The 21,995-nt window shown below is 40.5% G+C and overlaps 1 protein-coding gene across 2 annotated transcripts in view; it reads left to right on the top strand.

Moving 5' to 3' along the window:
- Window positions 1-21,995, top strand: part of LOC131679019 (ras-related and estrogen-regulated growth inhibitor) — a 65,446-nt gene that overhangs the window by 23,962 nt on the left and 19,489 nt on the right. For both annotated transcript variants that reach the window (XM_058959532.1, XM_058959533.1), the window contains exon 2: window positions 1,928-3,298. In XM_058959532.1, coding sequence (XP_058815515.1) covers window positions 3,193-3,298 — 106 coding nt within the window. In that variant the 5' untranslated portion in view covers window positions 1,928-3,192. The remainder of the gene's footprint in view (window positions 1-1,927; window positions 3,299-21,995) is intronic.

The raw sequence follows: 21,995 nt of genomic DNA, 5'->3' as shown, positions 1-21,995 counted from the left end.
TGACACGGCTCATAGCGGTAGCTTAACGGAGCCGTGGATCTTTTATACGTTTACAATACATGTAAAAATAAAAAATACGAACAAGAATTAATTAATTGGATCTCGTGCGCGCAACTTTTTATTGCGAGCGGAGACCTTCTTTCGCGAGGTCTGTTGACAAACAGCGTCAGGGGGGTCATTTAATTCTCTCTTGTTTTTCACGTCCCGGTCGAAGCTGGCTTGGTGTCCGGGATCAGATGTTCTCCCTTGCTTCTTGCACTTATTGTTGATCAGTGTAAATCCGTCGTCATTGTTACTGCATTCGTTGCTGATGTTGCTTACAGTTGCTTTTGGGGTGCTGGATGATTCTTTTGCGGTTGTCATTATGGTCTGAACAGCTGCCACAAATTTGGCCACCGTTTGTGGTTCAGGCATTGGTATTGAAAATTCTGTTTTAGGTTGGTTTGCCGTAGATGAGTTGGCAATCGGTTGAGATGCATTTTCCTCTGCATCTTCCGCGCAAGGTTGTCCATGATGAGCTGTCTGATTACAATACTTGCACGTAGGAGTTTGCCCCTCATGGGTGCATAGTGTAGTTTGCATAATTGTAGTTCCGTGAGTATTGAGTTTTATTTCCAAGTAGGAGGGTATAGGCCTTTCAACCCGCATCCTCACTACAAAAACGCCGTTAGGTGTACCCGGGAAGAAGTTTCTCCAAGTATCAGGTGTAACGGATTCTACTTCTCCGTATTGCGACATGCATTTTGCAATTGGCTCAGGAGGGGTACGAGGTGATAGGTCATATAACCTTACATCTATATAATCATTCTCAATGTATACGGGAATCTTAATTCCAACGTTGTCACTTTCAACCACGTGTTTTAAATTGTTCTTCAAAACGAAACGCTCGGCTTGTGCTAACGTGTTGAATGATATTAACACTACATTGCGAAGATGATGGTACTGAAGGTACAAGACTTCCGCAAGCCTAAAACTCGGTCGTTTTAAACAAAATTTAAAGTCAACGACCGCAGCGTTGGGTCGGAGTAGAGCTTTTTCGTCAACTTTACTCATGATGACAAGAATAATCCGATATTTCCTTTGTTCTCGAGACAATGCACACTAGATCGAGAGGCCTGTTGTTCACTTGGCTCGATTGTACGTCTGACTGCGGCAGAAGTAGAAAATAGACTGATTGTCTAAGTTATGTTATTTTAGAACTTCATTGAAGACAGTCTTGGTTTACCTCGAACATAAGGTCAATTTTAATTCTTGCTAAAATTAGAACCACCCTAGATTCTGTTTACATGAAGAGAAGGGCCTTGAAAAGCACACTAACTTTCCAACTTACTACAAGGCTAAACTATTTAGTTTTAATAACAAATTAAAATACCTGTTAAATTTACAATCTGGACCACTGTGCATTAGCATCAACAGACATAACGTCAGCAAATGAGTCGTAATAGAATGGTTGATCATATTCGAATTGGTTCTTATACTTAATGAACAAAGTGTAGATTAAAATGTGTTTGATGTATAAAACATCACAACTCGTTCAATTGTCATGTCATAATCATATGATATCTTAGCAAAATCTATGTTCGCTTTCTTTTGTTTCCCGCGATGAATTTAACGAATTTAACAAAAAATAATTGTAACAATGCTGATAATAAATACATTTTGTGTTATATGAGAATTTTCACCAACGTGCCAAGCATATTAGTTCGCTTTGCTTACAAACATTGTCGGGATTCACGTAATTAATTTTTGGAATGGTTTATATCAATTGCTGTAGGTATGGCTAACTTTTCAATTACCGAAGGCTGCAGGTTTATCACCATATAATTATATACACTTACGAATACTAATGTCAACTTGACCTGTTCGAAATTTGAAAACTCCCGAACACGTGGCCCTAACGATCGATTCCATTCACATTTTTTTCAAGATCAAAACAGACGAGAAAACTAGGAGAGCAACAGGCGTCCGTCAACACTGCACGCGTAATAGCCGGGTGGGAAATCGGATGAAAAACCAAAACACAGAGAGCCCGAGTGTTCACTCGCAACCCACCAGCTCTGCGAGTAGCACCAAACAGGCAATGTCGGGAGAGAATCGGGAAAACCGCTCCCGAACTATATAACGGCGGAGGAAGCGCCAAATGGTGATTATTTTCCGTTCAGACATAGGACGGATTAATTCGTACTTTGTTGGTGAGTTTCGGTAAACGATAGTAAATACCGCATCGTTGAAATAAACCGCGATTGCCCTACTCGGTACTGTGCAGTGCTGGTGAGGTGAAGGAAGTGCAATTATCAGACCGAGTGACACGAGTGTAAATTTAATCAGCCACGTCCCCTCTAGTTTCGTCTGTCGTTACGATGAGTTCAAGTGCGTTCACAAGGTGATGTGTTGATATCCGATGTCATAGCATCTTTTTGCTAGCAACAGGAAAGGTCAGGAAAAGGCAGTGGAAATGCTATTCAACTTTGCTCAGGATATCCGATAAATTAAGGGACATGACTGTTTGTTAGAAGACGAGATGAACATAAACGAATCATCTCATTCCTGACCTGAGTGCCGGTAGTCAAAGAAAAAAAAACAAAACGTCTACGTCTAATTGAAATCTAAATCCTCATCTCATGCCTGCATACCTACTTCCATGGTAACAGTTACAGGGAAACGAAACTCAGGAACCAAACCAATTAATAAAATACCCCCGTAGTGATTTGTAGAATTGTATGCACACAATAATACTCTACTGACCATCATCAAACTTACCCCGAATGTGAATGTGTACGAAGCGGACAAAGTGTGCGAACGGAGAGAGTATCAAGTGTGAAAAGCGTTCCTGTCGATAACGCGTCAGTGTAAACATACGCTTCCATTGCGGCAGCTGGCGGAAAATAATTGTTATTTATCGTCCAGCCGTCGGGAGTCACTTCACAAAATCACTTCCCAGGCTGGGAGAGTACGCAGTCAGCAAATGATTATTAATCGAATGTGTAACCGCTAAATACCAGGAAAGCCTCGGGGGGAAACTTAACCGACCACCCCCACAACATTCCTTAAACCGCTCTATTGTAACCGACAAGGCAACCAGTAGTGGCTTATTGGAAAAGTTCCTGACCAACGAGCACAGTCAACATTCCATGGTTTCATTCGTTGGGCATCGTTGTTTCTGTCTGGCATAGGATAATCGTCGCTCACACCATGAATACTACCTCGCCAAAATCTTCGCTAGTGAAGCTGGGACTCCATTCCAAGACCAAGCCCTTCCGGGTCATGGTTCTGGGACAAAGCGGAGTGGGGAAAACTGGTAAGTTGAAGATAAGTGTTTCTTTTTCAATCTTAGATCACGTGCAGATTTAGGCTCGAAATGCTTTGATGTGGGATAACATACTTGTTTTTTAAAAAATGTGTCAACTTCGATTGTTAGAATATCGCTGTAGGCAACCGTTTGTGATTCAGGGTATTCAATATTGAAGACTGTTTTGGTTTGGCTTGCTATAGATGAGTGGGTAACCGTTTGTGCTGCTGCTCTTTAGAATCTTCGGCGCAAAATTGCCCATGCTATGTGTTCTGTGCATACACTAGTGGATATGTGGAGGTTTTTTTGTCGTTCCGGAAACTACATTGGATATGTCGAAGTAACTCTATTGGCGTGTTTACCATATTATCTGAAGCGAAAAATAGAATATATAGCCTATAACATACGCACATTCTAATGTTCATGATGTGACATCTAGAACGTGTCAGACAAACCTCTGACACCAGCTTAACCGTACCAAACAGTAAAGTGGGTGGCGTCTTGAAAACTGTCAAATAGAAGTTGACTTTGGACAGGACAGATGGTCTCCTTTTTCTATCCCGAAATCCACTTGCAAAATAATTTCAAACAAATCGTGATGATTTGCTATGCCTGTGAGATACAGATTTATGGCGAAGAGGTACAAATTTATCCCAAAAAACATAGAGCAGAAACATGACATGAAGATATGAATTATGTTGTCGTTTGTATGAGCTGTGTAAAACAACTCGAACCATACCTTACGAGCAGAACAATTAAATTACACGTGTCGTTCTTGCATTTTGCATATGGTCAAGGTTTCGAAAATGGCAACCACAGACGATTTTTTTTATCAATTTTTGCGCCGGAATGCTTTTTTCCGAATCTTCTAATATTAAACAAAATGAATGACGAGCACAAAATATTTTCCATGCTTGTCATTTATTAAACCTTGTTCAAGACTTTTGCACGGCCTTTTTTTAAATTCGTTTTTTTTACACGGCTAATAGCGGTAGCTTAACGGAGCCGTGGATCTTTTCTATGATTATAACATGTAAAAATAAAAATATAAATAAATATTATTGTACAAATATTGAATATCTTGCGCGCAATTTTTTATTGAGAGCGTAGACCTTCTTTCGCAGGGTCTGTTACTGCATATTGCGTCAGTGTAAATCCGTCGTCATTGTTATTACCTACCTTGGCGATGTTGCTTACAGTTGATTTTGGGGTCCTGGATGCTTCTGTTGCGGTTGTCATTATGGTCTCAACAGCTGGCACAAATTTGCATTGTTGGTGGTTCAGGCATTGGTATTGAAAATTCCTGTGCTTTTTTTATTTATTTCGTTTATTTGATAGGCACAAATGCGTTAGCTTGGCGGTGCCAAATTCTTTTGTTTTTACATTTTGGATACTTTATTTTTTTTTTCTTTTTTAGAAATAAGATTCTATATACAAGAGAGGGGACAAAAGAATTTTTTTATGAAAAATTTTAAAACAAGGAATTCAATAGTAATAGTTTTTTAGGAAATATTTACAGTTATCTTAAAACTAACAATATAGTTTGATACACAAAAGGGGGAAAAATATTTATGAAAAATTCACAGGTGTTTTAAAACTAGGGATACAATTCTATTTACAAGATGGGGAATACGGAATACAAATTTAAACTTTTTTACCGGAGACTTATGCTTGGTCAAGATATTCAGAGGGGGCTTATTTCCAAAATCGGTGTAGAAGCAGTTGTATCAAGGACAGGGGAGAGAAGGCGTAGATGGTGACCGGGAGAGAAGAGCAAAACTTGCAACTTTCGGGCAAACGGTAGATCAGCGAAACAAATTAGCGCCTCAGTCTAGTAGGTCAGATTGGCGGATGGTATTCTTCGGACCCGCGGGGAATCCTTCAAAAGTCATCGGACCTCGAGTCGACGGCGGTTACATAGTGGCAGTCTGGAGCTGATCGGTTCCACAAGGCAGGAGAAAACTTCTAAAAACGAGAAATAAAAAGAGAGGGGCTAAATTGGGATATTTATCGTTTTTATGAAAGTATAAATAAGGGACATATACGGGAAATCACGATTTGCCAGCATATCTCGGACTGGGACATTGGGTGGTCTACCTCGGGCCCGAAGGGAATCCTTTAATCCTGGCGTCCAAATACCCGGCACATACCCAGACAATGTGCTCGATGTCGTGATAGCCCTCGTCACAAGCGCACAGACTACTCTCCGCAAGCCCAATACGCCGCAAATGCGCATCTAAGGTGTAGTGGTTGGACATAAGTCGGGACATTACTGTGGGCAGAGTGTCGATGATCCCAAGGGTGTACTGAATTGCAGCTAACTCGGCGACGTAAACTGAAGAGGGATCATTGAGCTTAAATGAAGCGGTGATAGTATTGTTGAAGATACCGAAGCCAGTGGACCCATCGAGATTTGATCCGTCAGTGTAGAACATTTTGTCACAGTCGACTTCTCGGAATTTATTATACTTGCGGGCGTATATGGTCCGGGATTCCATGAATCTCTTCCTTCATGGATGTGTCGAAGAATACAGTAGAATCAGAAGTATCTAGGAAACGAACACGGTTGGGAGTATATGAAGAAGGATTAATGCTCTGTACCATGTAGTCGAAGTACAAGGCCATAAATCGGGTTTGAGAATTAAGCTCGACGAGCCTCTCGAAATTTTCAATCACCAACGGGTTCAGAATGTCGCATCGGATGAGCAATCGATATGAGAGTTCCCAAAATCGATTTTTTAGCGGAAGAACGCCCGCCAGCACTTCGAGACTCATCGTATGGGTCGAGTGCATGCAACCCAAGGCAATGCGCAAGCAACGACACTGGATTCTCTCCAGTTTGATGAAGTGTATGTTCGCAGCGGAGCGGAAACAGAAACACCCTTACTCCATCACCGACAATATCGTTGTTTGGTACAACCTGATCAGGTCTCCTGGGTGAGCACCCCACCACGTTCCAGTTATTGTTCGGAGAAAATTGATCCTTTGTTGGCATTTCTGTTTCAGATACCTAATGTGACATCCCCAGGTACCTTTAGAGTCGAACCAGACCCCGAGATATTTAAATGTGAAAACCTGGTTGATCGTTGCACCCATTAATAGAAGCTGGAGTTGCGCCGGCTCACGCTTCCTAGAAAAAACAACCAACTCAGTTTTCTCCGTGGAGAACTCAATACCCAGCTGAAGAGCCCAAGCAGACAAATTGTCCAAGGTATTTTGCAATGGTCCTTGAAAGTCGGCAGCTTTGGGCCCTGTAACAGAGACCACACCGTCGTCTGCAAGCTGCCTTAGCGTGCATGAATTGGCAAGACAATCGTCAATGTCATTCACGTAGAAATTGTAGAGCAGGGGACTTAGACATGAGCCCTGGGGAAGACCCATGTAGCTAAATCGCGATGTTGTTAAATCGCCATGCGAAAAGTGCATGTGCTTTTCAGACAACAGGTTTAGCAAAAAGTTATTTAAAATTGGTGAAAGGCCATGCTGGTGCAGCTTCTCTGACAGAATGTTGATAGAAACTGAGTCAAAAGCCCCCTTAATATCCAAGAAGACTGATGCCATCTGCTCTTTGTTAGCATAGGCCATCTGGATTTCTGTAGAAAGCAACGCAAGGCAATCGTTCGTCCCTTTGCCTTTGCGGAAGCCAAATTGTGTATCTGACAGTAAGCCATTTGCTTCAACCCAATTGTCGAGGCGAAACAAGATCATTTTCTCGAACAACTTCCGAATACAGGACAGCATTGCAATCGGCCGATACGAGTTGTGGTCGGAGGCTGGTTTTCCTGGTTTTTGGATGGCGATGACCTTCACTTGCCTCCATTCATAAGGGACAATGTTACTCTCAAGAAACTTGTTAAATAAATTCAACAAGCGCCTTTTTGCAGTGTCAGGCAGATTCTTCAGCAAATTGAATTTGATTCTGTCTAACCCTGGGGCGTTATTGTTGCATGATAAGAGAGCAAGTGAGAACTCCACCATCGAAAACGGTGTTTCGTTCGCGGTATCGTGAGGAGACGCGGCGCGGCACGTTTTCTGTACCGGGACAGAGTCCGGACAGATCTTCTTGGCGAAAGCGAATATCCAACGGTTTGAATATTCCACGTTCTCGTTGGTACTATTACGGTTACGCATACGTCGAGCCGTACCCCAAAGAGTGCTCATCGCTGTTTCTCTCGTTAACCCGTCGACGAACCGGCGCCAACAATTGCGTTTTTTGGTTTTCATTAGACTCTTCATTCGCCTTTCTAACGACGCGTACTGTTGATAGCTAGCGGGTAACCCGTCTTCCCGGAAGGCCTTATATGCAGTGGACTTTTCCGCGTACAGCTCTGAGCACTCTTTATCCCACCACAGGGTTTGGTGGTTTAGTCTGAGCTTGATTCGCACTGTCGAGAATCAAGCCAGCCAAAAACCTGTACGCTTCCTCCGGAGAAAGTTCTTGAGTGGATTCGATTTTAACGGATATCGCGGTCGCGTAACTCTTCCTATCAATGTTCCGTGTGAGGTCATACGAGACATTGATTGTTTCCGGTGGTCTTGAACCGTTAGCAATTGAAATCACGATAGGCAAATGATCGCTACCGCGGGGATCAGGGATCACCTTCCACCTGCAATCTAACTGTAGCGATGTCGAGCATAGCGATAAATCCAACGCGCTTGCGCGTGCTGGTGGTGTAGGAATCCGCGTCATTTCTCCCGTGTTTAAGATGGTCATGTTGAAATTGTCGCAAAGATATTGGATTAATGTTGATCTATTATCATCGTGAAGACAGCCCCATACCGTACCGTGCGAGTTAAAGTCTCCCAGAACTAGCCGCGGTGCCGGTAAGGATCCCGTGATATTACAAAGCGGTCGGTGCCCTACCGAGGCTCTAGGAGGAATATAGATAGAAGCAATGCAAAGGTCTTTACCTTTACCTTTGATTAGAACTTGGCAAGCGACAATTTCAATGCCTGGTGTCGAAGGGTGGTTAATTCGGTTGAAAGAATAGCACTTTTTGATCCCCAAGAGCACTCCTCCATAGGGGTTTTCTCGATCCAGTCGAATTATATTAAAGTCGTGGAAGTTGAGATTTATATAGGAAGTTAACCAAGTTTCACATAATGCGAAAGCATCACATTTTAAACTATTTAGTAAAAATTTAAAGGAATCGATTTTCGGGAGGATACTTCTGCTGTTCCACTGTAGAACAGTGATCGAATCGGTGACCTCGTTCGGTGACTTAGCCATCGAAGGATACGATCGCTGCAAGGAGGGGCCATTTAGTAGTCAACTGCTTCAAAAGTGTTTGCACTATAGGGAGAAAACGTATCAGAAGGCTTTTAAGAGGATCAGTAACATTGAAAGCTGTGAAAATTAAGTCCACTATGTCAGAAAATTTCATTAGTCCGCTACTGGACTGAGTATCTGTTTGAAAAAAGGGGACACTTGGGGTTTTGGATGTCCCTGGAAGTGGTGGGTACTCCTTGTTAGAATTAAAATTTCCAAGTCCTGGAGCAAATTGCTTCGGCTTTTGTGCATCACTTCCGTTGGATTTATTGATTGTAGTTGGCGCACTCTGAGTGGACGACACCTTGGCACCCTTACGAGGCAATGTAGGGGAGGCTAGATTTCTCTTCTTCCTGGATTCCCCTGGGTTAACCAATGATGTTCCCTCTTGTGGGTCGTCAGATTCTTGCTCAACGCCAGCCAAAAGAGCAAAGGAATTTTCGGAAGGGACAGATGGCGAAGCATTCTTTAGCATTTCTGCATAAGAGTGCCTCGAGCGATCCTTAAGGGAGCGCTTAATTTTATCCCCGCGCTGCTTGTACGCCGGACATGACTTAAGAGCATGCGGAGGGCCCCCGCAGTAAATACACTTCTCAGTTTCTCCACCGCAAGAGTTATCCTCATGCTCTCCCTCGCATTTGCCGCACCGTTTTTTATTGCCACAATAAGTGGCTGTGTGGCCCAGTTGCTTGCAATTGCTGCAGTTCATTACCCGCGGTACAAACAGGCGAACAGGTAGGCGAACCTTATCCAGGAGGACATAGTTGGGAAGAGCAGATCCGGAGAAAGTCACCCGAATCGAGTCTGACGGAGAATAAGTTGTCTTATCATCTTCAGTTTTTGCGGAATACAATTGCTTGCATTCCAGAATCTTCACTTTTTGAAGTGAAGGGTCCTTAAAGCAGCCAACCCCGTACTTCAACAGGTCTTCGCACTTTAGACCCGGTTCGGCGACGACCCCATCGATCTCCACAACCCTACAAGGCACATACACTTTGAATTGCTTCGTAAAATGCTCGCTGCGAGTAATCTGGTTTGCCTGGTCGAGGTCATTTACTATAACGCGTATCTTATTAGCTCGAACACGTGTTATCTGAGCTACGGACGGGTAGTTAGCAGTTAGCTCCCATGATATTTCTAGAATATTGGGCGATTTCGTGTTGGGCCGGAAATACACCACCCAGGGTCCATTTGAACTGGCTGGGTATGTTTTAATACGGGGAAGACTGGGGGAATCAGGGGAGGGAGTAATTTCGGGTTTATTCGGTAAATCCATGGGAATATCATTCCCATCCAATGTTACTTCGCCCTCGGCCATTTAGGCACGAGGATAACACGTGGTGTAAACGAGAGATGAAACTTATATTCAGGGGAAAGGGAAGAAGTACACCCAAAACGCGAACCGCATGAATTACATGCGAATAAGCATGATTCTAATGAGAATTTTGCATTGTAACTGGTATAATGCATATAAAGCGATATTGGTCCGGGACAAAAATGCATTAAGGCGATTACACCACAGAAACTTACACAAACCCACAGTTGGGAATGTATTAGTGAATTTAACGATATCGGAGTATTAGTATTAAAATGACTCCGCACTAATACACATGTAAAGGACATCTCCACTCGGATACATGTGCGCTCTGAAAATACTAATACACGCTCAAGGACCAGTTTCCATTTCGTCTTTCTACTGATCACATGCTGCATATTGGAGAGAATAGTTTATAGCATCATCAAATTGGTGGGGTGTGGGTGATGATTTTGTTTTGATAATATGTTGAGCTTTCGGCGTTCTCTAAACCCTGAATTTACCAGTGATATGCGAGTTCTAGCCACTAGATAGGTTCATAAATAATGATTAATGATTATTTAAGCGCACTATACGCAGGAGAAAGTTACCTAAATGGGAACATTGGGTTAACAAGTTAATGCAACATTTGTCGGATAGAAGCCGTCCGCCAATAATTTCTGGCATTCCTCATATCAACAGTATTTTCAGGTGATATCATATCAGTATTTCGCAGTAAAAGTATCTAAATTTAAAGTAATACGTTTAAAGTAATCTAAATTTAAAGTAATACGAATCCAGCGCACATCATCGCCCTGGGCAACGATCATCGCAAATCAATCTGAGCACAAATCATTTTCTTCCACTCTTCTCTGAAGCACGGAATGAGATAGCGATGATTTTACTGCAAAAACCATTCGCTATGGGAAAATAACAACGCGTATATCACACACTCTCGTGACCGTAAACTGTTCACGCGTTTAGTGTGGTTGGAATTGAGCTGTTCGCAGACAAAACAGCGTAACTGTGTATGAAGACATAAGTTCTTACAAACACCACAGAGGTATTCATGTATAGAATACACCACCTTTTTGGCAGACTCAGCAATCAAAACCAACTAATACTTTTACATGCGGGCAGATAATATGGTAGCGTGTATTCTCAATCAATTTATTTCATCATGAATCAAGCGGTGTTGGTATAATGCCGTAGCTATGCTTGGTCTACAATGCGAAGAAATCATGATTCTAATTCGGAATATGCACGAAAGGATGTAATGCCTTTTTTGCATTGGGAAATTGTTTTGGGTGTAGAGACCGATCGGGGAAAGGGAAATGAAAGAAAAAAAATACTTAGCTTATATAGCGGCGATTCCGGCTATTCTGGTATTCACTTCACCAGCCTGGGCACCGGCGAACAAAGACTGCCTCAAACAATGGTTGACCTTCACTGACAATATTTATTCTTATTCACTTTATGCACAGCACCAGAAAACGAACTGCTTCGATCGAGAGCTCGGAGAGTTATGTTTTAATTTATGAAAACAGTTGAAACAGACAAAATCTCAATGCGAGGTTTCCTCAAACTGATAGATTACTCTAAGAACACGTTTACATGTAAAAATAATAATGCTCGTGGAATTCGTTTATTTTCGGCTTTGCATCACACTGAAAGGAGGTTCAATATTTTCATATTTTGGTCATAAATTGTCTAAAACCATGAAAAACCATTTTTCATCACTTGTTAGGGTAAGGTGGGGCAAATCCGATCTAATAAATGGTTTTGTCTGTAAAATACTCATTTTACATCGGATCAAGTCGTTTTATATACCAAATTAAAGGTTAGACTCCTGGACAACTTTCTGTATATAGAATATTATTTGGATCTTGGGGATATCTTGTGATCCAAGCGTTTTACAAAAATGTTCATTTTTGCTGTCTTCAAAAATGGTGGGGTAAACCCGACCCCCTATGTTTCAGTTTGATTTAGTGCAGATATTACCCAAATTTTATGGTTTTTCAATGATAAATCAATGAATGTTGTGTTACTGAATTGTAACATGCAGAAAATGGAGTTCAATGTCAATCTTGGAATGCTAAAATCACGAGTAGTAGCACGTTATGATATTCCCATTTGCATCGGAGCAATACTATAATCATCACGTTTTTGTGTCTTTCGTTTGTAATTATGAGCCATTTTGCATAAAAATAATAAATAATAACAATAAAAATATGTTTCAATTTGAAAAATAAAAATGTTCTTAGCAAAAAAGCGGTCGGATTTACCCCAATATTTAGTGGCCGGATTTGCCCCACCGCGTCATTTTTCATTACGATGCAATTAAAAAAAAATATGAAAAAGGTTGAATTAAATTCTTCTATGTACTTTGTAGGACTTTAATCAAAGAATTTAAATCCACTTACATTCATTATGCTATCACTTTAACAATCAGAAATATTCTGTAGTCAATGATGCACAAAAGTCAAATCAAAAGTTGTAAAAACACACTTTTTGTCGTTTGAGCATCTCAATGTAGACTAATGAAATGCTGTCATACCCCCCTTAATGATTTTTTTCGATGCTCTACACGACAACATTAACCCTTTCATGCCCAACTTTTTTCTAGTGTATGTAGGATTCCAAAACTATTTTTCCTTGAAAACGGTGGGGTCAAGAAACACGAAAAGCCTATTTTCATAAAGATAGGTGCTTCCATGGCAGTCCTAGAAAGTGGTGTATTTTTACCTTCTAATGCTCAATACAATTCTCCTAGAATAATTACAATAGTCCAATTATGTGGAAAATATAGCCAACGACAGTTTAAATTGATAAGTTTTATCAGTTTTCAATAATATTGCATCATAACGAAGATATATGAAAAAATCATTTTCCGTCGTCAACGTAAACTGTCTCTGGCAGCACTGCTCCTTCGGAATCCAATAAGACTAATTGCAATAACTTCAGTTCTAGAGCTGATCCTTGTAACTGTTAATACTCAAATTAAAGTCAATAATCACATTAATGAGCCTGACTTGTTTTTGTGAGCAAATCTCGCCTCAATCAAAAGTTTTATCTGTTTAAAAATGTTGTTGTCCACAAACAACATGGGCATGAATGGGTTAACATTAGTTCGCGTAGTGCTTCTGATTTTCGGTAACGGAGGAGGGTCGGGTTTACCCAACGGTCGGATTTGCCCCACCTTACCCTATCGTATAAAAAAGCTTCAAAACATGTGAAATAATTTTGGCCTTGGATTTTATATAGTTACGCCACTGTGCGTCGCCTTCAAACACCTAACTTCGAATGATATTAGAGACAAATTTACAGCGAACTTATATTATACGTATATATACTTAAATTGCACACAACTATAGTGTGTCATTTGTGGTCCATACTGATGGCTTTGCCCGAAATAAGGTAAAAAAAATCATTCAATCATTCAGTAGATTGTCTTACAGATACTTAACTTCATATTCACCGCGGCATATTCGCTGACAATGCTGCTAGCGTAAACAAATAACGCAAGGGTGTAAAACTGACAAGGGCGCCAGAAGACATTGCAACGGCTCTGCTCCTATTTACTATTTCCTGAGCAACTTTTGTTAGATGACAAGTAGTGGATCATGTTCAAGTCAGTCTGTAATCCGCAAACTATAAATGCGATGTTCCATTATCATAAAAAAACTGAACAAACTAACACCATCTGTATCGCCAAAAATTGTTTTAATCGTTCATTTTTGCACCGAGAATACCTTCAACAAATAGTAGAGGAGAGTGGGTACGCTTGATTCCACTTTTGTTTTTTCTCATAACTTTTCAGTCAAATAAAAATTGCAAAATTCGCCATCTTGTAAGCAATTCGAATTGTAAGAGTAATGTGAAAACTTTGAAAATCATGCCAAAACGAGTTTTTTGTAAAAACGTGTGGTAACTTGACCCCGCCTACTAGGGTTTAAAAAACAAAGCCCACTATGACCTGTAAACACGAAAGTTCAGCTATACACCTATCCTGAGAAATTAATTAATAAGTCTTATTAATTATCTTTTTAGATGCACAACAAACTTTAATCACAGTAGAAAGTCAGAACAAGTATTTGCGGTAAATCAGTGCTGTTTAACTGGCATTTCCAACATCAATAACATATACAATGATTTTTTCACGAAAAAAAAAACATTTTAGATCAATTAATAATGCCAGGTACTTTATGAAACTGATGTTTTTCTATTTCTATACATTTCGAAAGCTTTTTAGAGAACTAATGATAGGTATCAAGAATATCGAGTGTTACAGGGATCAAAGATACCTGTTGTATAAGATGAAGAAAAATTTAAATTTTTTTTGTATGTGTTGTGAAACTCTTTATTCAAAAAACTTGTTTTTCTAAACAAAAGCCCTTAGAAATTAATCGTACATGAAAATATTCATAAATAATTAGTTCGACGACCTCATACAACCGTTCAAAAAATTTGTTAAAAGATCTGGATTTAAACACATATTTTCTAAAATATTACACAACTTTTCCAAACAAAATGTAATACATCAGATTTGTTTTTTAAACATTGTAAACGAGCTCATTTTCTTTTTATATTGTGCTAACTTTATACGTAAAGATTATGAGATATGGCCAGGGAATCAAATATCCCCAAGGATCAAGTGTCCTAACTCTCCCCTACTGATCAGCGTTACGTTCGTAACAATAACGATACTGTTCGTATATTCCATAAAAACTCGAAATTCGCCACAAACCCACAAAAGTTAATTTGTGGTAATTTGTGAATCACGCAATAAAAATAAAATGATCTAGAGAAGTCGAATGATTCATCATTTATAACAACAACCTATTTTTAGCAAAGTTTTCTTAGTGTCCGTTCGGATGATCGCAAATGTTTTGTCTCATCTAATTATAAGCTGTTTTTTCTTATAATTTTTATTATCTCCATGGATATATTAATTATCCCCGGCATTATCCTGTCTGCTAATAACTTCTCGCAAGTAACGCCGCTAAGCTTAATTATCGTAAAATCATTACCCATCGCCTATGGCCACGCAAAAATGCATAATTTCTCGGCATGTTCGGTCCACTGCCTGTCGTGAGAAAAGTAAAACGCCGTAGTAAATTAGTCATTATTTAGAGCGCAAAAAACGCCTGAAATTAAATCTGTTTTATTAATAATGGCAAGTGGCCGTGGAAGTGATAACCTAGCTCACAAAGACAAGATGACAAATAAGTCACATTTCCCGCAGACTGCGCGGTATCTAGTATCTTGACATCGCCAGACCAGCACGACACGACGCGACGTGAGGGTGGGACGTTTGTAAGTTGATGCCGAAGGAAACCGAACGTGCGATAGCGGCTGCTTTGCACGTCACGGGAGGGCTGATTTTGTTTTCTCCCACACCTACTAAGGGTCCAACTCTCCCCCCCCCCTGGGAGCCATCAAAGAGGACGCGCGAGACGTGTGGGCTATAAATTATATTCCGCGCCCCAAACACGACACACTCTCGCCTTACGCGATGGATCGACGGCTGTACCAAATCCATAGAGGAATGGGGCGTTCCTTGAGCTAACGGGCAAAGATTTATATTGCATTTCGGGTTGACGTTGAGAATTGGGTCAGCCGCAGAAATGGGACACTTGACAGCGATTGTAAACTGGGCGGGGTGATCTAAAATCTGTCGTCGATTCCGATAAATGTTATTGCCACGTGTTGAAGGCGAAACAGCAACTGTTATATCTGTTCATTTTGCGCTGATTCTGTGTAAACAACTTTCAATACGAAAACACCGGCTGTTTTAATTGATTGCCGGGGGGAAACAACAAATGCAAAACGTAACATCAAACGTTCCAGTAACTCCCTGTTCCGGCTGCCGTCTTGGAAGGAGTATAAAACCACTTTCCTTCTGAATAAATGAGCATGGACAATATAGGGAAATGCATGATTCGAACGACTGGTTTTTGTTCTGCGAGTGCAATCTTCCCGTTGTCATTTTAAATCTTATTTTGATGCAGTTATTTCTGTATAAAGGTACATCATTCGAAGAGGCCATCCTCTGCGGTCATGGGAGAAAATAAGAACGCATAAATCTAGATCAAAATAACTGAATTACTGAATGGTAACTGCGACGCAAATGGTTAGATCCTCTGAATACGTTTAATGATTCAACCGAACAAGTATTTGAAAAATAATTAGTTATGGATTTTGCGTTTTGACTTCGTCTCATCAAAATCCGACACTAACTTAGTGACAATATTAAGCTAGCGCCGGATTAACGCTAGCTCCAAAAAAACGGAGACATAACTGTGTGCGTTGTGTGTTTGCTCCCAAGGATTTGAGATCAAAGTAAACGATGTGCTCTTTGCATCCTGCCTGGGCTACATTTCCCCTGATCAACATTCATTCGTAATTGATTTGCTCTTTTAAAAATTAAATGTTTGTCAACTTGTAATAAAAATTAGATGCGTGTTTTCTGCCTTGTTTTCAAACAAATCGGTTGTCCCTTAAGGAAGTAATTTGGGTCCACTATTATTCTCACTCTTTATCAATGAACTAGCTACTATATTACCACTATGAAGTATATTCCACGCTGATGACGTTATTTTATACATGGTGGTCAAGTGCATCGTTGCTTAGTCTTACAACTGCTCTTGAGCAGTTTCGATGACTGGTGCTCTTTAAATTTGCTAATCATTAGTATTCACAAATACAGTATAATATCGTATCACTTTGAATCCAGTACTCACATTTCGATATCATTATGACTATTATTAACAAGGCGAATCGCCAGATGTTTAAACTATCTAATGATTTTAACGACCCACTCTGTTTCCGCTTAATTAACAGAAAAATAAGCAACAGGATTATCGAAAAAAGCTGTATTTTCGTCAATTCTGATCAGAGTGGAAACAGTAGCTCACGGTTTCCGACAGTTTAATTATGTGGTGATCCAATTCATAACTGGTTTGCATTCATGTAATTAAATTCTTAGTATTCCTATATAGGTCAGCTATCGCACCCCAACCAGTGAGCCACCGCGATGGCATAATTCTTTTGTGCCATGAAATCGGTTAACCGCAAATTAATTTTCCTGATTCTGCTGTTGGTATCAATTTTCACTCTAACGCTACCTGCTTCGGTGGTTTTCTCAAATTTCCTTCCTGCCGGGTGGCAACGCAGATGAAATGAAATGAATCACCCACCGTTTTGGAGAACGTCAGAGAACCGCACACGCATACACATACCTGCACGGTTAGATAACGTCCAGACTGAGCACTTTAATCTCACAGCAAGAAAGTTGGCGATTTCCTCGATTCAGGTTTATTTTTACTTGTCGGTGCGATGTGTTTACAATTGGCTGAATTCGATTTCCAATGGAAGCATTATTTTTTATTGCTTTACGTTTTTCATTCTGAAAGATGGTCACGGCATTTGGTCCGGTAGTGCAACATTGCGAATAAACAAACATAGTTTTGCGACCCGAGCGATTACGTTGGACATTTAGCGTCACTGGGTGGCACCCTGTCTCCGCCGAAGTTAACTGAACATGTTCGCTCGGATTGTCGCGGAAAACTGTGGGTGTTTGTTGGTTTGCAAGCAGGATGCACGTGGTCGCGATTTGTGGCTATTAATAGAATCGTTGGGTTTTTATTTTCCATTATTGAAGAATGATATATGATTGTGCCCGTTATATCACTACAATCATTTGCTTGAATTGGTACACTCTTGGGATCAGAACTAGAATGTTTACATGCCACAACATAGCAAAGCAAAATAGTTTCTTGTTACGATGATTCCGTTCTTTCAAGTATCACATCTATATAGTGGTGGAGAGTAGGTGGATCTTGGAATGGGTTTTGTAATGCTAGGCAAATAACAGGAACAATTCTTTTGAGTATAGCTTGATCAACCCAAACGCGTCAACTGACTATAAGATCGATTGTGTAAAATGCGTAAGATGCGTTCTACGGGATCCCCACGTGAGTACATATCCTGTATATCGCCTCTACCCCAGTATTACATATTCTCTCTTGGTTACTTCGCTGATATTTAAATATTCAAACGGCGGTTGTTCGTTGCATCATTCATTCAAACAGCCCAGCCACTCAATTCCAAGGACCCTTTGAATACTGGGGTAGACAACCCAAAAACTATACATCACACTGTTCATGTATGCTTGAAAATGCTAAACTTGCTAACATTTAACCTAAACTGGCCTCTACAAAGCAGATGACAACTTTGGTTGGTGAATGAAAAAGCATCAATTTGAAATGAAGATTATTGATTTATCCCGCCAACTTGAATGATTGAGGGAGGTGTTGAATTTGAAGCTTGGTTGCGGTAGATTTAACTGAAAGTTGGCATTTAATATTGAAAATTTGCATCACGGCCGTGGACTGGATGACTGGAGGATTCAAAATATGCCAGTCGCGCATATTTGGGTTTTGCTCTTACTATGTTATGTGAATTGCTGACACAGGGGAATATTATTTTTTTCGCAAATCGTGGGAAATAAATTATCGTGTCCCATTTAAACCAAATATGGCTCGTTTCCCAACTTGCTCGATTTGGTTCAAAACCGTACTTCCATCAATATCGGAAAGTTACATTACTTACAACAAGACAGACATGAGTAACCCTCGAGAAATGCCTCGTGTTTACATTTTTGCAAATGAGGCTATTGACACGTATCAATTCGGACCCCTGGCTGTTTCTCAGCTATGGTTATGTTATGAAAAGCATATACATCATTTCTATGACTGTCGTGTAGCTCTGTTCTATCTCACAAAATTTTGCGGTTCTCAGTTTTCGGGTGCGTGCGTTAGGGGCGAATGTTGTTTTGGAGCGAATTTTAATGTAGAATATATTTAAGCTTCCAATATAGGGGTCCCGTTTCAAAATATCGGCAGCGGCGCCGCGTCAGACTTTGAACGTTAATAGCTTTTATCATACTTAACAGAATGACTTGATTTTTAGGCCAATTTGTTGAAAATATGTTCCTCTATGCTGTATTAAAATTTGAAGTATGTTTAACATGCACTAATAACAAAAAAATGCGTTTTGAAAAATCTTTCGAAAACGACTCGGAAAAGTGAAAATTTTCAGCCCATCCCGCACAGAGCCGTCAATATAGTAGACCAACCGAACAATAAAATAATGAAAAGTTTATATATAGGTCCACTACATGTTTGTTCCTATGATTATTCGTATTGGGTTGCTTGACGAGAGCAGTTGGTGGGGGAAAGACGGCATATTCCTTTGGTTAGGCCATTAGAAGCCGGACGGAAAGGAAAGGCTCATGCCTCGTGCCGTGCACAAGCGAGAAAGTGATAGTAGTGCATATTAGCGCGATTATATAAATATCTGTCGGTCGGTTTTTCTCATCATTCGTATTCGTTCAAGTACTAGCAAGCAGCCAGTCCACCGAAGGAGTTGGCAGCCAGTCCACCGAAGCACTTGGCAATGACGACGGTCCGAAAAAGTGCCCCAGCTACTTGTGACCCATCGCAACCAACTACCGATCAGGAACTGGCGCCCTGCAAGAATTTCGCCCCAACTAAAGGGCAACAGAGCAACTAATCTGTAGGCTATCGTTCCAGCGTCTGGTTCGTGAGGTGGTACAGGACTGGAAAGTCGAGCTACGCGTACAAAGCTCAGTCGTAATGATGCCCCGAGAAGCCAACGATGACTACTTGGTCGGTTTGTTCGAGGATGCAAAATAGTGCGCCAAGCGCATAACTTTCATGACAAATACCTTAAACTGGCTCACCGTGTCCGCGGGGAGTGCGTCTGAATTATGCTCCCGCAATAAAACAATAAACGGTTCTTTACAGGACCAATTAATTGTGTTCTAATAAGAGTTAAACTGAAATTTACATTTTATGGTGTATAACAAATAAGTTTCAGAAAGCTTTATAAGAAATACGATGTGTGGAAAGAAAGAAAGAGAATTTAAATTATCCTCTCTCGCTCGTTTTCGTGCACTGCTTTACCATTCCTTTCTGCTGCTAATACCATCATAACTAAAACGAATGTGCGTGTTCCCCCACCATCCCATGACCAGTATCAGCACTAACAAATAAGACAAAAGAATTTAAATTTGTGAAAATCTTTTCCTTCCTTCTTTTAAAATCTGCAACATTCTTTGAAAATATTGTTGGAATGTGGTTATTGAAGAACTGAACATGCAAGTTTGCTAGCACTGGCCACTAGATTGAAGGCGATGGAAAGACAGAATATTCGTTTTGGTTATGCTCAGCTCCCTGTCAAGGACGACGTCTCTGTACAGCCAGCATCACTGCCATGAAAACCAAAACATTAATTTTGAATCGAAAGATTAAAAGCTGTAATTAGTTACTAAATATCGATTTTCTGAATAATATGGTATTAAATCATCCCACAAGATGCAAAACATCGTGTGGAATGCTTGAATATCGTGTATAGAGCCGAACATAATTCTTTGTTTGGGGATTTATAGCTATAACGCCCCATATATGGTGGTCGCTGTCAAACTCCATATGATGGTATAGGGTTGCCAGAGGGCTGGTTATGCTAGTATTGGTAGCCGAACGGAAAAGAAAGGCACAGAAATGGCACGAAAACGAGCGATAGTACTGCTTTCTCGTGTGTTCATATATGAATATTTATCGGTCGGTTTTTCTCATCATTCGTATTCGTTCAAGCACTAGCAAGCAGCCAGTCCACCGGAGGAAAGCAGTTGGCAATGATGACGGTCCGAAAAAGTGCCCCAGCTACTGGTGGCCCATTGCAACCAACTACCGATCAGGAACTGTCGCCATGTCAGTATTTCGCCCCAACTAAAGGGCAACGGAGCAACTAATTCGCTGGCTAACATTCCAGCGTCTGGTTCGTAAGGTTGTGTATTACTTCAAAGTCGAGCTACGCTTACAAAACTCAGCCGTAATGGAGCCAGTGATGCCCACTTGGTCGGTTTGTTTGAGGATACAAAATAGTGCGCCAAGTACGTAACTTTCTCGCAAAAGAAATCAAACTGGCTCACAGTGTCCACTGGGAGTGGGCGTAAATTACAATAAAAGCAACGGTTCTTTTCAGGACCAATCAATTGTGTTCTAGTGAGAGTTAAACTGAAACTTTCATTTTAAGATGTGTAACAAATTTTCAACAAGCAACATAATACGTTGTGTGAAAAGAAGTAGCTTTCACACGGAACAAAAATTTAAATTATCCTCTCGCTCGTTTCGTGCACTGCTTTTCCATTCATTTCTGCTGCTATTATCAGTATAACCAAAACGAATGTGCGTGTTCCCTCACCATCCCTCTAGAGATCAGTGTTGCTTCAATTGCATATGTTTAAGAGAAACGTTGAAGTCGCATGCTTCTATTCGAGCTTTTTGGCAGCCTCCGTGAACTAACTGCATTAAATGATTTTTTTGTGCAGCTCCGTCCTAGTAGCAAACAAAATGGCCCTACCAGCGTCTGATTCGTGAGATTGTGCAGGATTTTAAAGTCGAGCTAAGCTTATAAAGTTCAGCCGTAATGGTACCCGAAGAAGCCAGTCTTGTCGTTTTGTTCGAGGCTACAAAGCAGTTCGCCAGGCACGTAACTATCATGCCAAATATATCCAACGATCCAGCGCATCACCATCAACACCAACGCCGAAACCAAAGGTTCTTTTCAGAACCACCATTATTACCATAGAGAATTATTTGTAAAATTTCCCATTCAAACGTGATTCTGTTGAATTTTATTAGATTTAAATTAACGTCTCGAATTGAAGTCACGCTGCTCCGGTTATGTCACAGACATTACCCACCCATCTTTTTTATTGTGACCACGACTAACTGTTTAACGGTTTAATTCATTTCAATATTTTGGAAGGAACAGAAGGTCGAGTTTGGAAAGTTTGTAACTTTCATTGTGTTTAACCAAATTACACAATGTTCGCACTAATGATTCAGAAATATGACTTATATGATATGATATGATATGATTAGATTTGTAAGTATGTATCATTTACATGAATAAAGAAAAATTGATTTTCAGGAATCAATTATTATCTGTTCTGCCATTGGCCAGTACTATGCGACTTCCTCATGCTAACAATTCATTTCATCGTTAGCCATCTCCCTCACCAAGGCCAACAACGCCAACAAAAACGGTCCTTT

Source organism: Topomyia yanbarensis, chromosome 2, assembly GCF_030247195.1.
Source record: "Topomyia yanbarensis strain Yona2022 chromosome 2, ASM3024719v1, whole genome shotgun sequence".
NCBI lineage: Eukaryota > Metazoa > Arthropoda > Insecta > Diptera > Culicidae > Topomyia > Topomyia yanbarensis.
The sequence above is the reverse complement of the archived record's forward strand: the minus strand, read 5'-3'. Positions and strand labels throughout refer to the sequence as shown.